Source organism: Sinocyclocheilus rhinocerous, unplaced genomic scaffold (genome assembly GCF_001515625.1).
Source record: "Sinocyclocheilus rhinocerous isolate Xijiao unplaced genomic scaffold, SAMN03320098_v1.1 scaffold349, whole genome shotgun sequence".
Lineage (NCBI taxonomy): Eukaryota > Metazoa > Chordata > Actinopteri > Cypriniformes > Cyprinidae > Sinocyclocheilus > Sinocyclocheilus rhinocerous.
The window spans coordinates 1,157,385-1,173,048 of NW_015637137.1; the positions used below are offsets into that span (position 1 = coordinate 1,157,385).

The 15,664-nt window shown below is 38.4% G+C and overlaps 1 protein-coding gene across 2 annotated transcripts; it reads right to left on the reverse strand.

The window, feature by feature from the left end:
* Positions 1-4,706: 4,706 nt before the first annotated feature.
* On the reverse strand, positions 4,707-15,554 carry ino80db (INO80 complex subunit Db). Of its 2 annotated transcripts, none has more exons than XM_016563384.1 (10): positions 14,863-15,554; positions 12,604-12,850; positions 11,783-12,519; positions 11,597-11,696; positions 10,073-10,285; positions 8,453-8,559; positions 8,110-8,243; positions 7,792-8,024; positions 7,567-7,724; positions 4,707-6,835 (listed from the first exon to the last, which is right to left on the reverse strand). In XM_016563384.1, exons 2-10 carry the CDS (start codon positions 12,819-12,821, stop codon positions 6,099-6,101), a joined length of 2,637 nt encoding a protein of 878 aa, XP_016418870.1. In that variant the 5' UTR covers positions 12,822-12,850; positions 14,863-15,554; the 3' UTR covers positions 4,707-6,098. The 2 variants fall into 2 exon arrangements, with proteins under 2 accessions (XP_016418870.1, XP_016418869.1); XM_016563383.1 differs by having other exon boundaries at positions 14,545-15,554.
* Positions 15,555-15,664: the final 110 nt, after the last annotated feature.

Here is a 15,664-nt window from a genome sequence, read left to right on the forward strand (position 1 = left end):
TGTTACTGTCTTTTGTTATTATTTTGGAATAAATATGAAAATACGTAAAAACACTAACTTGATGAGATTTATCGGTTTTGATAAACAGAATATTACATAGTGTAAAAATACAAAATATAATTGCATTTTGCCTTTTAAATGTAATGTTTATTTAATGCAGGGAGATGACAAGAGTAAGGTTTTATATATATATATATATATATATACACACACACACATTATATATGGTTATATATATATATATATATGGTTTATTTGTGCTTTTTAAAATCATCTCCAGGTAATAAATAAAGTATACGAACAATTCAGTGCTACTCGACATAGCATTTATTACAGTACAGAAACTATTCTGCCTTATTATGTGATAAAAATAAAAAATAAAAAGTGTTTGTAGTACATTAACAAATCATTAATTGGTTATTGTCCAACAGTGTATCTGATTTATTAGCCAATTAAAAGAAAGAAATAAGAGACAAAATAAAGTTGCCTATATACAGTATATATGAAGGGGTATGAATACTTTCGCATGTGTGTATATATATAAAATTTCTGTCCCCCTCACTTCTGAAATGATGGCTACGCCCCTGTATATAGTATACACAGTGTAGTTTACCGAGCAAACGGCAGAAACAGCGAGAAAGACCGTGGCAGCTGCCACGAACTCTGGCAGCTGCCTTTGACTCCTGGCAAGAACTATGGCAACTGATACATAAAAATGTACTGTATAATATAATAAAATTGTGGGAACTTTGCATCATCATTTAAAAAAAACACCACCGCACGCCACTGAGTACAGTGTAGTTTTACCGAGCAAACAGCAGAAACGGCGAGAAAGACCGTGGCAGCTGCCAGAAACGACTAGTGGCAGCTGGGGATGCCACCGGAAGTGGCGCTGCGACCTGCCGCTGCCAGGATTTGCGCTTGCTCTCTCTCCAGAATCGTCCATTTCACTCCAATTTGCCATTTGCACTCGCAGAGTTTCGTTCGTGAACGAGTCTGTAGTTTTGAACGAATCGCTCTAGGAGCGTTTCCAGCCTACTGCCTCCCTGTTGGTCAAAAATGAGTCCCCATATATACTTTAAATATACTTTTGGATGTACTTTTATGATTATGTAGTCTGTTTTTTCTTGTTACGCCTGAGAAGCTGCGAATGATTGCTTGAGTGAACTACCCGAATGAATCAAACTGAATCGATTTTCTGAATAAGGTAGGAGAAGGCAGTGCTGTATCGTCAATAAATCACGGCTGAAGGGGTTGCAGCCTAACAACGCCCTTCAGCCGTGATTTATTCACGATACAGCACTGCGCCTCTTCTTCTTCTTCTTCTTCTTCTTAGTTTTATGGCGAGTTGCAATCTTTGCGCATATCGCCACCTACTGTGCTATTGTGCAATCAGGATTTTCTTTTATCACTGCGCCTCTGGTACCTTAATGCTATTTTAAAAAGGGGGCGGTGCTGCTCGATATGTCCCGCCCTCTTTTCCTGTTTCAGTTGAAATTACGTCACCACATAGAATAATGCTGCGTGTTTCAATGCACTTCAGGGGACCTTTAAATATCAGGGGAAATGATTCTCAGGTCAGTGTATTGGATATTATTTATAATGATAATGATTTTTTTTTTTCCAGTAATAATTAACTGCGGCTCCTGCTACATATAAAAGCTCGCCTTTACACCTCAAGATTGACAAGCAAATAGCATTCGATTACGAACTGTGCAGGAGCATTTCCCGGCATGGGCTGGCGCTCTCTCTGGCAGCTGCAGGTCACAGCGCCACTTCCGGTGGCATCCCCAGATCCCCATCCCCTGCCACGGTTTTTCTCGCCATTTTTGCTGTTTGCTTGGTAAAAACTACACTGTTCTCAGTGGCGTGCAGTGGTGTTTTTTAAAATTATGATGCAAAGTTCCCACAATTGTATTATTATTATTATACATTTTTTTTATGTATCAACTGTCAGAGTTCGTGCCAGGAGTCACGATCGTTTGTCGCCATTACTGCTGTAAACTACACTTTTTTTATTAAAAGATTTGATGATGCATATTATATACCAGCAAGCAGATGCGATCAGAATATGAACCAAATAAGCTAAATTGCATAAGCATTTTCCCATAAAGAACATACACACATAAGGAGTGCACACACGCTCGCGCACACACAAACATTTATTTATTTATTTAATGTAACACTTTAGTTATTAACTAGTTGCTTGCATATTACTATATGAGCTGTTTATTAGTACTCATAAAGCACATACTAGTACCTTATTATGCGTGACCATATTCTACATCTTACCCATACCTGAACAGTAATTAGGAGTTTATTGAGGCAAAAGTCAATAGTTAGTTAATGAGAATTGGACCCAAAACTAAAGTGTGGCCATATATATGTGTGTGTGTATATATACACACACATATATAGTCCAGGTGATATGTGAAAGTAATGTTCACTTTTTCATAAAAGCATGAAACTTGGTACACTTGTATAGCTTACAGCCCTAAACATTTTCAGAAATGGAGCCATCGCAAAAACACCTCGTGGTTGCCATGGCGACCATTTTACTTTCCGCCATAACCAAATTATGTATTTTGTGTTATAGCTCCTGAACCAAACATGATAGCACAGAAAAGGTGATGTATACCCCTATGTTTTGATGGTCAAGGATTACAATGATACCATATACAGCAACATAAACTGTTCAGGTGAAGCGTTAATGGTGAAATCAGCTATGTGAGAAGGAAATCACAGTATCTGAGTATCACAGTTTCACAGCATTAATAGTACATATTATGGCTATTAATTTTTTCTTTCTTTGATAATTAACTAATTTTATTTAATAATACATTAAAAGATTGTTTTCAAGAATACTATAGGCTAATATATTTCAGAGATATTAAAAAAAAAATCATCTCAGGTAAGTGTATTTTTCCTTACCTCTCAGGCAGAGTCAGGTAGGCGGTAGTGTGTTTCCAATACATTCTTGTTCTCTCTCAACAATGCTCTTAACATCACATGCAGATGGCAACGCAATCAGGTGAACGGTTAATGGTTACTTCAGTGACATTAGGAGAAGGATTACAATGAAATCTCAGAAGATGCAGAATAAAATTTCAAACATATTTCATGTAAACTTAATTTACAATCACTCTCTGGGGCCAGAGTTGTCCATCATGTTGTCCACAAGGGGGAAGCCAGAGGCCTGCATGCAGGTGAAACGCTAATATTTGATGTAATGGGTGGAATAATATTTATGTGTAGGGTGTGGTGCGGGTGCGGGCCGGATGGTGACAAGCACGGCGGGTTGCGAGTCCAATAACCAAGACTATTTTGTCTCGGTCCAGTACACGCTGAGCAATGTAGCCAATCATGCTGCCACTGATTGACGGCTGTAGTGATTATATTAAAGGGAGCTCTCTATATATGTTATGATTATTAGAATTTTTCAACAAATATATTGTACTAATTTTGACATTTAGGCACTTTAGAAATTGTGTTTTAATACACTACCAGTCAAAAGGTTTTGATCAGTAAGATTTTTAATGTTTTTAAAGAAGTCTCTTCTGCTCACCAAGCCTGCATTTATTTGATCAAAAATACAGCAAAACAGTAATATTGTGAAATATTTTTATTATTTAAAATAACTGATTTCTGTTTGAATATATTTTAAAATGTAATTTATTACTGTGATTACAAAGCTAAATTTTCAGCATCACTCCAATCACACGATCATTCAGAAATAATTCTAATATGCTGATTTGCTGCTCAAAAAACATTTATTGTTATTATTATTATTATGTTGAAAACGGAAGATTTTTTTTCAGGTTTCTTTGATGAATAGAAAGTTCAGAAGAACAGCATTTATCTGAAATAGAAGTCTTTTGTAACATTATAAATGTCTTTGTCATCTCTTTTGATCAATTTAAAGCACCCTTGCTAAATAAAAGTAATAATTTCTATAAATCATTAAATTCTAGAAATCATTAAACAGACAAAAAGACTCTTGTGTTTATTTGATATTATGATTTATAAAACGGATAGTTCCGGTCCTTGATTCTGATTGGCTGAGCCACGTTCGAAGCTGTTGTACTCTACAAACCATAGACTGTATACACCTTTGTTTACGTTTGTGTTGCTCGGCAACCACTTTGTTGCAACCACAACTGATTCTGAGGAACTACATTGTTTGGTGGAAGAATAATGTTTTTATTAATATCATTACACTTTTTTTGCGCTGTTTTATTTTGTGAAACCTTACTACGTATATGGAATAACAGTTTTATAAAAGCAATAAGCTTTATTGCTTTAATAATAATCTGCACAGAACAGACAAATCTTTTTGGTTAACAGATTCAAAAGATTCGAGTCACTGGGATGAATCTATCACTAATATTCTCACTGCAGAAGACTGGATCACATTATAATTCCTTTGGCGCCCTCTGCCGTTTTTTCAAGTAATATTCTCGTCGACAAGGTAGACGTCAACAATTTAACAGCTCCTAGTTTGCAATTTACAATCTGTTTAGAAAGCCAGCCAAAGGTCCTATATGTTATGACTCATCTCTGTCCCTGGTACTTTTTAGTTTGCCCACAGAATGACTTAATACAGATATTGCAGTGTTGTAGTGCTATCAGTGTCTTCTTTGCAACACAAAACTTGCAAATTGCTGTTGACAGCACATTGAAAATAATGAGTCCACACAAAGTCGTGGTCATAGCAGTTTTAATTCACACATTTCAAATAAAACAAATAGAATTTCTCTTACACATTGTCTACACGCACGCCCACATCCAAGCACTTAAGTAACAAAAGTAAACATGTCAATGCATAAAAATACCTTGAACAAAGAAGAGGACCATAACATTTTAATAGGTTATAATAAACTTTTTTGTTGACATGATACATTCAGTGAATAAGTATAAAAAGTATATGAGACGACCCTCGGTGTGCAAGGATATCTGTCAGTATGCCTGTTGTTGGTAAAAGCAGCATTATCTGGTACAACGGCAAGTCTACCAAACCACAATTTTATATCATTATCCGTTTTATAAAGATATCGAATTAAGGTTATACGTCACTGTTCTCTTTAAAAGTTTAACTGCCCAAACACGATTTCATTATATTGGCCAGTTAGATATACTGATATATAGATATTTTCTGATGTGGACATAAAAAGAGGCTTTCTTGTAAGCCACTTTGGTAAGAAAGCATCTGCAAAGAAGATAAATGGGAAAATGCACATGTAGACTTGGCATGACATGGGGGTAAAGGCATCAAACTACTCTCTTTAAAAGCCATAACAAGATAACTGACTATAGCTTTACACCATTTATTTCCCACAACTGCTATCACTTCCGCTTCAGGCCTTACACAGGAGCACACCGAACACTCAGAATCGAAGTTTAACACCCTCAAGTAACTTTACTGTAACGTGAGAAGGTAATTACTTGTCGAAAACAGGGAGTAAATGCCACTTTTTATGTTTTCAAGAGTGAAATTTTGTGCATTTACAGGTTTTCACCCAGTGACAATGCAATGTGTATTTTGTTGATTTGCAACACACTGATTATAAAGGTGTTACACAGCTTTTATGGCAGGCACTTACACTTAGAGCAAGACCCCATAGTTTAACGGCTACTAAAAGCACATAAACACCATCTGCCAAAACAATATGCTTTTTAATCATCACACGGGACAAAATTGTGATACACCCATGACACCTTTCCCCTTGTGTTTGCCACTGACAAACTTGCCCATTACCTCTAAACAAGAACCACATTTTCACCAGTTATCACACGTTTTCACTCAATAAAGCTAGTTGTGCAGACTGCTACTCTATAAATATATTAAATATGCAGTTAAGGATACAAGTGATATTAATGGCTAAAATCCATCTATGTTTGCTTTTCGAAAAAAGCAACTATTTTAAGCCGACAAGGAAATTTATTGCTTGATGTTCTTTCTTGGTGAGGGAAAAAGATGCAGAGGACTGCGAAGACGAACAGAATGACCCTGACATTTGGGGGTGGGGGGGTTTATGGGAAATCATCTGCAACATGTTCCCTGAACACTGTGACTGTAGCAAATTGGTTCTGCCTGCAGTTCAGGCCTGGTCCATAGGTGGCGCCGGTGTACTATGGTGCGGCTGCAAGTCTGCTGGAATCCCACAGTGGTTAAACAGTGGGGGTAGAAGGTGCTTGGTTTGGGATGTTGGTGACGAGGGCGAGGATGCGGGTGTGGAGCGAGTGACGGGCACAGTCTGAGGCAAAGCGGAGAGGGCCGAACTGGGCTGACAGGGGGCCGAGGGCACGGGGGTCATTGGCGTTGAGAGGGCTGTAGACATCAGCAGGCCATCCGAGGCAATAAGGCTGTGAAATTGTGAGGAATCATTGAGGGGGAGGGCGAGAACGCCCCAGGAGCCATGAGAGATGTCCTCGTCCTTTCCAAGTGGCAGTTCACTCAGATCTGCTTTGGAGTTATCCATCTTCGCTAGGAGATGAGGCCGTCTCTGTGAGTATGTGCTGTCTGGAAGATGCCCCACAGAGGATGGAGGAGTGAGAGGGGGTTGTGGTGATGGAGGTGATGGGGGGAAAGCATCTTCAGAGGTGGGGAGCAGACTGGGGTCCAGCTCCAGGCTGGAGAGAGTCTCAGCAGATAGCCGTCCACTCAGTAGATCCACGACTCCCCCTGGCATGCTTCGACAATCTACAGCTTCTACGGGCCCAAGCTCAGCCATTCCGCTTAGACATGCAAGGGATTCTGGGTATGAGCTCATGGCCTGCAGAACGCGAACCAATTCTTCGGCTTCCTCGGAGGTGGGCAACAGCTCACTATTCTTGCCTGTTATGACAAATAAACATGAATTATAGAATACCAAGTGACTGTAAACAGACAAACGAAGCAAGGAAAGAAAGTAGATAGAAATTACCAGAAAAAGACATAGAAAACAGATATTATATAAGGCTAGGTAAAAATAGAAATGTTCATCAAACTTTTACTTTATGCCAGTGTTTTCTACAGCCCCACAGAAAGAGAGATCATATTTATTCTGTCTGCAGTCAAACCATAAAATAATGACAAATAACAAGTCTTTATTTGAATCATGTAGTTAAACAATTATATATATATATAGAAGCCTTTTATTCAGAAAGGACATATTAAATTGATCAAAAGTGTCAATAAAGACATTTATAATGCTACAAAACATTTCTATTTCAAATTCAAATAAATGCTGTTCTGTTAAACTTTCAATTGATCAAAAAATCCTGAAAAAAAACTTTTCCACAAAATTAAGCTGTTTTCAACACTGATAATAAGAAATTTCTTGAGCATCAAATCAGCATATTAGAATGAATGATTTCTGAACGATCGTGTGACAGACTGCAGTAATGGCTCCTGAAAATTCAGTTTTGACATCACATGAAAAAATTACATTTCCAAAAAATGTCAAATAGAAAACATATACTTCAAATTGTAGTAATATTCCACAATATTACTGTTTTTACTGTATTGTTGATCAAATAAATGAAGCCTTGGTAATCATAAGAGACTTCTTTCAAAAACAATCTTACCTTCAAAAAGATCAAAGTCCTGCAGGTCATCAGGGAGTCGAGGAAGAACATCTGAGAAATCCTCCTGATTCAACTCCAGGTCATGTGGAATGTCGCTGATGTCATTGGTGATGTCATCTGGAAATTCATCTGCACTTAAATCAGGAGTTAAAGGGCTCCTGCAAAACACAAAGATGATGAGTGCACACTTACAGACACACACATTCAAACACACTTGGCTCTCACCTTATGCCAGAGGGCTGAGTGGGCAGGCACAAGATGGAAGGCATTCCCAGGTTACCCTGAGGCTGCGCGGGAGGAATGGGTTTCTGAGGTCGCCTTGGTGCTCCTCTCTTTCCTTTCTTCTTATGCTTCTTAGTGAGTGCTGGAGGCTTGGCTTTCTTCAGTGGTCTGTGCCGCTGAATCTGCTGGTGGTGGTGGTACGTTCTCCGGCTGATATCACCTCGAAGGAAATTGTCCTGTAAAGTACCATTAGCGCACACATGGTTAGATTAGTTACTAGCAAAAGTTTGTTACGCAATGAAATAGTCGTCTGTTTCTCACCATTTTCTCGGCATGCTCATCACAAAGTGGCGTCTGGTGCGTGATGTCAAAGACAGGGATGGAACACTGAGCTCCATCAGCAAAGCGAGCGGTGCAGCTTGAGAACAGCTGCTGAGAACGGTTCTGAAGGATATCTACAGAGTGCCATTAAGGACACAACACAGGGAACGCAGACTATCGTTAAACTTTGGTCAATCACCAAAGCAGATGGTTTGTTGACAAGTCACAGGACAAATTGTTCAGAAATGCAGATGAACAACCAAAAGCAGTTTGCTTTTATTTTTACGGGTACATTTGAGTTTAGTTCTGACTAATTCAAAGAATAGGAACTTTGAGAGGATACGCTGAAAGCAGTGCCTGGTGAACGGTAAGGCTGAATTTCTGCAGTCTTCACCTTTCACGACAGCCGAACACAACCCTGAGTCATCTCCAGCCAATGGTACTGCAGTGCTGTGGAATCAAAACAAGTAAGAAAACAACTACTGCAACATAAATCTTACAAAGTAGAATACTGAATCATTTGAATCAAGTACTTAGAGCCTTTTCACATTTGGCTCCCAAACTCTGGAATAGCCTTCCTGATAACGTTCGGGGTTCAGACACACTCTCTCTCTGTTTAAATCTAGATTAAAGACACATCTCTTTAGCCAAGCATTCACATAATGTATCTCATAACCTTGTACTTCAGTTATCATCTGATCAAATGCACATTTTCATTCTTTTGCTTGGGTTGAACACATCATTTGATGTGATGAGGACCTCAGATGATGCCAACACTCAGACAACATACAAAACTACCAAATTTTGCATTACATGACATTAACTAACTGCTTGATTTTTACCGTACATTTCTGTCATATGGACATCAACTTGATATAGCCACCACTGATAAGCTATTACTAAATATAATGTAGAAACTTTAATTTTCTGTAAAGCTGCTTTGCAACTATTTGCATCGTGAAAAGCACTATACAAATAAACTTGAACTGAATTGAATTGAAAAGTACTGACTGCTTTGTCATGCACATTAGGAGTGTAAATCAGTCGTTTCATTATGACATGATCTGACATTGTTTCTCTTAGTCGGCGATACAAAATTTGCTGATATTTCAAAACTTTTGATAAGCTTCAAGGGCCTGTTTCAATATTAAGATATCATGTGCCTATTATACATAACCAGTTATATTTTAATAGCTCAAAATGCAATCAAAATATTACATCAACATATAATTTAATTTAAAGAAAAATAGGAAAGGAAAAATATGTCACACATGAGATCGTCAGTTGTCTGATAAAAGCTCATTATTGGCTTTTGCAGTGATATAAGTGTTTCATCACAAAATGATCTGACACTGATTCTCTTAGCGCATTTTACAGTATTTACCGATAAAATATTTTCACGATACAATAACGATTTCACAAGATTCAGAGGCCTGCAACTAACATATCTATATTAAGATATTACGTGATATTTTACACAGCCTGTTACATTTTTAACAACTCACAAATGAAACCAAAATATGAATAATTAATTGAACTCTTTGAAAACTGCAAATCCTGTATCTCAATTGGGAAATCTACAACTAAAAATACGTTACAGGTTTTTAATAATTTAGAAAAATATAAATAATAAATACTGAAAAAAAATCAAGTTGCACATGAGATGATCACTTGTCTGATGAGAGCTCATCAGTAGCTTGTGCAATGAGATAAACAATGACAAATCAAGAAAGTCTTTTTGTGTTCTCCAAAATGCAAATCTAGTATATATACTGAACAAAATTATAAACGCAACACTTTTGTTTTTGCCCCCATTTTTCATGAGCTGAACTCAAAGATCTAAGACTTTTTCGATGTGATTAATCGCGATTAATTGTTTGGCAGCACTAATTGTTAGTCATTTTATCGATCATATCGATGTATTGTTTATTTAAACCCTTAATGCACATGTGTGCAGTTTTACCTGGAGGCTGTGGAGGTCTTTTTATATTGTTCCTGAAAAAGCTGTGCAGTGTGGTGAGGTTCCTCTCTTGCTACCTGCAGCAGGGCTTTACGAAGGGCATGCTGGGATCTCCTCTCCCTCCTGAAGCCCCTCTGCTCTCTGCAAAGGTGCGTGTGTTTTTGTCTCAGGTATGAGCAGAAGCCTGCCAAACGCTCAGCGCGGGAACTGCTGGCACTGTGAGTTGGGAAAGAGAATTCTCTACATCAGCAGTTTTCAAACTGTGGGTTGCAATCCACTGTTGGGTCACAGAGTGTAAGCATTCATGCATTGCCAGAAATATGAAAACAGAACTTCTCAAGTTCAAAAAACAAGTTTGTTGGTTGTCATAACTTGTATTTAGATTATGTATGTCAAAGATCAAGAAAGGTTTTTTCCTGAATTGAAGAAACAAACACACCACAACCTGATGACTTAAAATGATGTAAAATAAGACAAAACAAGCATTAAAATGAGCTAAAACAACCAAAAATTAACCAAAAAGTTCATAAAACCTTAAAACTCCATCTGCAATTTATAATGAATTATCTCAGCGTTTTTTGTAGTTACAGTATGCCAAGCTCTAACATATTGTAAAAATTGTGAATGAAAAATATTCATAAAAATCATCATCCATACAGCTACACTATTTAACTATACATTAACTTTATTAAAAATAACAAAACATTATTAATGAGAGAGTGCCAAAAAAATCCATCTTCTAAACCATGTCTTTTCCCAAATACACTTTGATAAATCTATAATGATTTATATTTTAGAGCTGTCGGGATGGATTCGCACAACAAACAAGAAAAGGTGACTCTGAAGCATTCAACACTGAAAAGGTCCTCGGAATTAATGGTTGTAAATAAGTAACAACAAAAAAAAGTGCCATTTATTTGTTTATCCATTTTGATAAGATGTCCTGCTGTGTCCATGTGTACACTGGTGCCTCAAACCACATTCATCTGCGCAGAGGAACAGAGCCAAAGCACAACCAAAACAATGTTCTTCTGCAAGAAGCAAGCAGTTTTATTTATGTATTTTTTTGCTAGAGGGCCAAAATTTACATAGCGTAAGCTTCATTCATTATCCAGTAAATCATGAGCAACTGAAAAAGTAATACAATTTCAATGGTTAATTAGTGAGAACCCTGAAGAACATTCAGCTCTTCAAACTTCTGGAAACCTGCCATTTTATTTACTGACCTAGGGATGGCAGGTTTTCGAATATTGTTGCGGACAATGGGAGGGGGTCAAAAAGATTGAGAACCACCGCTCTAGATCTGATCTTCCAAACATTACCTTGAAAGATTAGTGAAGCAATTTAAGCCTTCATTGAAGGTCCATAGAAAGTTTGTCCCATTTGTGAGAATGGAGGACATAAATACTGATTTGAGATTAGATTATTCTGTTATATGAGAAAGAAGCCATGTAGTAAAGCAAGTTGCGGTTTAGCAATCTTTTTGTTTGGTGGATGGATGATTGTCGGACTAATGGATGACTGTACCTTTCCTCAAAGTGCTTCTCTTGTAGTCTCTGGCACTGATATGACATTAGTTTCCCCACGTCTCCATCTTCCTCTTCACGGTCTTCTGACCAGTCAAGCCCTATAACACAAGTTGTGTCTGTCATGAAATCAAACTAAAACTCAAATAACCTTTAAATGTCAAAATCTCAGGTCACAATTACCTACCTAAATGAGGGTTCAGGTCTTGGTACCTCCCCCTGTGTTGGTCCATCAATCTATGGAACTTCTGCAAACATGGAGCTTGTTGTTGCATGGCAACTGAGTGCATTTTTATTAAACGTCTATGTATGTCATTACGGCTTGGTGCTGTCCCTGAAGCTGCAGGGACAACCTTTTTGTCAAATGCATGATTAAAGTCCAGTTTAATTTTGTTATCAGCTGGAGCCGTTTCTATTGAGCCCTGACGGCTGTCCTGAAGAGTTGATGAGGTTTTGAATAACGAACCTGAACAAACTGCAGGGGATTGTGAGATTTCTGCGCGAGGGGAGGAGGGAACTTTGGGTGTTTGTGTGGTTCTTCCAGTCTGGGGAAGAGGGAGGCAAGGACGTGGAAGAGTTGAAGACAGAGAAGAGGTTCGGAGATGGTTTGGGAAGGCTGGATCCGCACTGTGATCTTGCTGTTTCTGCTTATGGTTCAGAGCTTGGCTTTCTTGGGGCTTCTTCAGGAATGTGCCACTTGATTTTAACATTTTTTCCCCCCTGCAAAAGGCGAAGGGATCTGAGGGGAGGAGACAAGCCAGGGAGGGTGGTGGGGATGGAGGTAAAAGCTCAAGCCCGTTGTGGGTCTTCAGAGCCAGGGATGGAACGGTAATGTTGAGGGCCAAAGACTCTATTGTATCTTGTTTCTTCTTTCGCTCCTTCTTGGGGAGGACACCCATAACCTGAAGGTGACTATTACAATACCTAAAAGACAAACAGGTTCTTTTTTCAGTATTCTTTAAACATGCACATTCTTTTCTTTAAACATTTGTTAATCAAAAAACCTACTTTCGGTCATGAGCCTTGGGTATGGGATTGGTGCAGCGCTGGCTATTGTACTTGGCTACATATTCGCACTGCCTGAAAGGAGCGGTCTGGTCCTCAAGCACATGACGGATGCAGAAAGCATAACCATTGAGCCGCCGTTGCTTGCAAAGCTTTGGGCTATAAGAACACAGAGGCTTGTGGTCCACCTCCGAGTAGTGGATGTGTTTGCCTTCATACATCCCAGGGCTGGAACTCTCCGGAACATCAGCTGATGAAAAAAAACGGTATGTGAATGAGACAGAAATGTGAAGTAAATTCTGCTTCTTTTGGAGTGCAGGAACAACAACTGTTCAATAAGACATATTCATGTGTTTTACTCAAAACTGAAAATGTGCCTTACATTTACAATTCTAATTCGATTTAAAATGTATGTAAATGTTATGTATGAATTAAAAAAAATTATATTTAAAAATGAACTCACTTTTCTTTACAGGTATAAAATGGGTTAGAATACACAACACAACTTCTGCCCAAATTTTTGCCCCGATTTGCAGTCTGGACAAGCTGACTCTTATCAGAGCCAGTCTGCAGATATTGGGCAGTCGGCATGGACAGATTTCCCAGCAAATCGCCTAGTCTATGACAGAATGGACTCTGTTTCAGACTATAATTTTATCCAGTTGGAGGATATCAAACATGTTTGATATTTTAAGATGATTTTACAACACATACTGTTTTGATTAGTCATGCATCTCGAAGCAACGAGGCACATTTTTCTGGGTGAGTTTGTTTTGTTCTGTGGTATAGGGTGATCCTCAGTGGTTTAGTATACAGAACTAAGTTTTTCTCTGTAACCATTTACAAAGTCGGCAAGTGTATGATATCTAGTATTTTAAAATCTGTTCAGATTTAAAGTCTTGTAGTGTATTCCAGCATTTCCTGTAATATTCATTTTATTAATCTCAATTGCAGACAGCTACTGTTGACCCTGCAGCTGCCCTAAACTGTATAGCCAGCAGAGACATACTGATATTTGACATTGGAAGAGAACAGAAATCAAAGCTCTCAGCTATTCCACTATTATTGTGCTCCTTCATGGTGTATGCGAACCAATGTATACGAAACTACACAGGTTATGCATCTATATAATAAAAGCATGGATATAATAATGACAAGCTTGCTTATCTGCAGGTCAAGTCACATTGAATTTAAGTAGCGTTCAATATATGTTGCAGTCACCTCTAACATCGAACAAATCTGAACTGCATTTCAAAGCACTCATCAAAGCATGCAGCATGTAGGCTGTTCAGCATAAACAGCTCAAACCATTAAATATTAAAGTGACAGGAAGCAGGAAAAGTAGCCCCTGTTTTAAGCAATCAATAACACATGAAAAAAAAACAGCTGGTGTAAGCAGAGCTTTTAGTAGGTGAAGCACTAAATCATAAAACGTTGGCTCATAAAAGTGTTTGGGCAGAGTACAATACGTTTGACATGCAAAGCAACTTTGAAAACGCAAGGGGACGGTGGACAACCCGCCTACTACTCTATCATGTACTTGGGCAGCACTATCAGTTACTTTTGAGGCAAGGATTGAGCAAGTTGGGTGTAGCGCCTGAAGTAACAATTTAATTATTTTTACGGAAGATACGGCCAAAATCAGCGCGGCAGAATCTATTTCTTTGTTGCGTCGTTCAAATATTTCGAACGCATTTTGAAACTTTGTAACTCGTCGGAATATTTGTTTAAGCACGAGAGAGACGATAATAAGCAAAATACCTGTCAAACGAAAATACGCGTTGTCGACGACCGGAGATATTTGTAAGTTTCGGGGTATTATTTATCAGGTAAATTTAGATTAGTTTCACGGTTTTAAGTTGTAATAATATTGCAAGAAAAACAGATATCAGATACACATTTTGACGGCAAGTATTCCTTTATTTCTGCGCAATTCGTAGTTACCGTTGGCCTGTGAAACCTCCTGAATCCCCCGAGTCGAGTAACGAGGCACCCGCCTTGCAGTGCGTGATAAGCGGGCTTCCGCCTTTGCTTGAGTCCGTTGCTTCCCGGCAGCCGCTCAGTCCCCGATCGCTGCGGCCTGTGCTAAACAAGCTACGCTTATCCTTTCATACGGTCGACGGCTATTACTTTCAACGGGGATTTTCCGCCTCTACCATTACGCTTTACGCTAGCAGATTTAGTTTTTTAACGCGTGGATATAATTGTATACGAATCCTACTGGCACATCTTTGTCGATTATTGAAATAAAACTAGCCGTACACAAGGAGAAGGAGGTGTTGGTATAGTCATCGGATGCGAGGCTTCTTACAGCACAACTACAGGCACTGGGGGGACATGACAACAGCCAACAGTGCAACAACAACCTCTGCAACCATTTTGGAATTCAACTTTGTATGTTCATTGTAGGCTTTTAGAAAGATGACAGATCTCGCAAACACAGAATATAGATTGAACGTTTGAGTGCCCGGCTGTCAGAAGTGTTCAGACCAGCGTGAAGTTCTATTTAAGCCGCAGTCATTGAGTTTAAGTTTGAGGGATCTCCCCCAAAGTCTTTTCCGACAGCCTCCTCTCACGCGTCTCATCCATGCCTGGAATGACATCACCGACTTCAAATTCAGTGCAATCTGACGCGCGAAGATAACATTTTTGTCAATCATATTTTCCCTTCCCTGCTGTCAATTAATGTTATCAAGGCGACAGGGCTTGTGATATAAACTGAAGCAGGTGTTAAGTGGGGGTAAAGAGATTTTGAAGTGACTAAGGTTGCCCCCTATCAATCTTCTTCAGTGATGTCAGAATGATGCAGACATAGTTGTAAAAATGTATACAAAGGTGTTACAGACTTTAGGGCATGTGAAAAGTTTTATCAATAAAATGGAACTTGTGATAATCAATTACTCTGCTATTTAATGTATTTCAATATAATATAATGAATCAAATTTTAAATTAACTTAACAAATATAGTTTTGTCAAATTAAATATATATTTTTAGAGCAAAACAGGCTTCATGTTGCACTTAATCCAACATCATTATTAAAAAGAACAAAAACAATCAAGATCC

Bases quoted from the DNA above. Each gene is read 5' to 3' on its own strand.
- ino80db (XM_016563384.1), bottom strand. From the start codon at position 12,821: ATGTATGAAGGCAAACACATCCACTACTCGGAGGTGGACCACAAGCCT. The intron at 11,697-11,782 runs GTAGGTAATTGT...CTTGTGTTATAG, and splicing joins AGACCTGAACCCTCATTTAG to GGCTTGACTGGTCAGAAGAC. The intron at 6,836-7,566 runs GTAAGATTGTTT...TTGTCATAACAG, and splicing joins GGACTTTGATCTTTTTGAAG to GCAAGAATAGTGAGCTGTTG.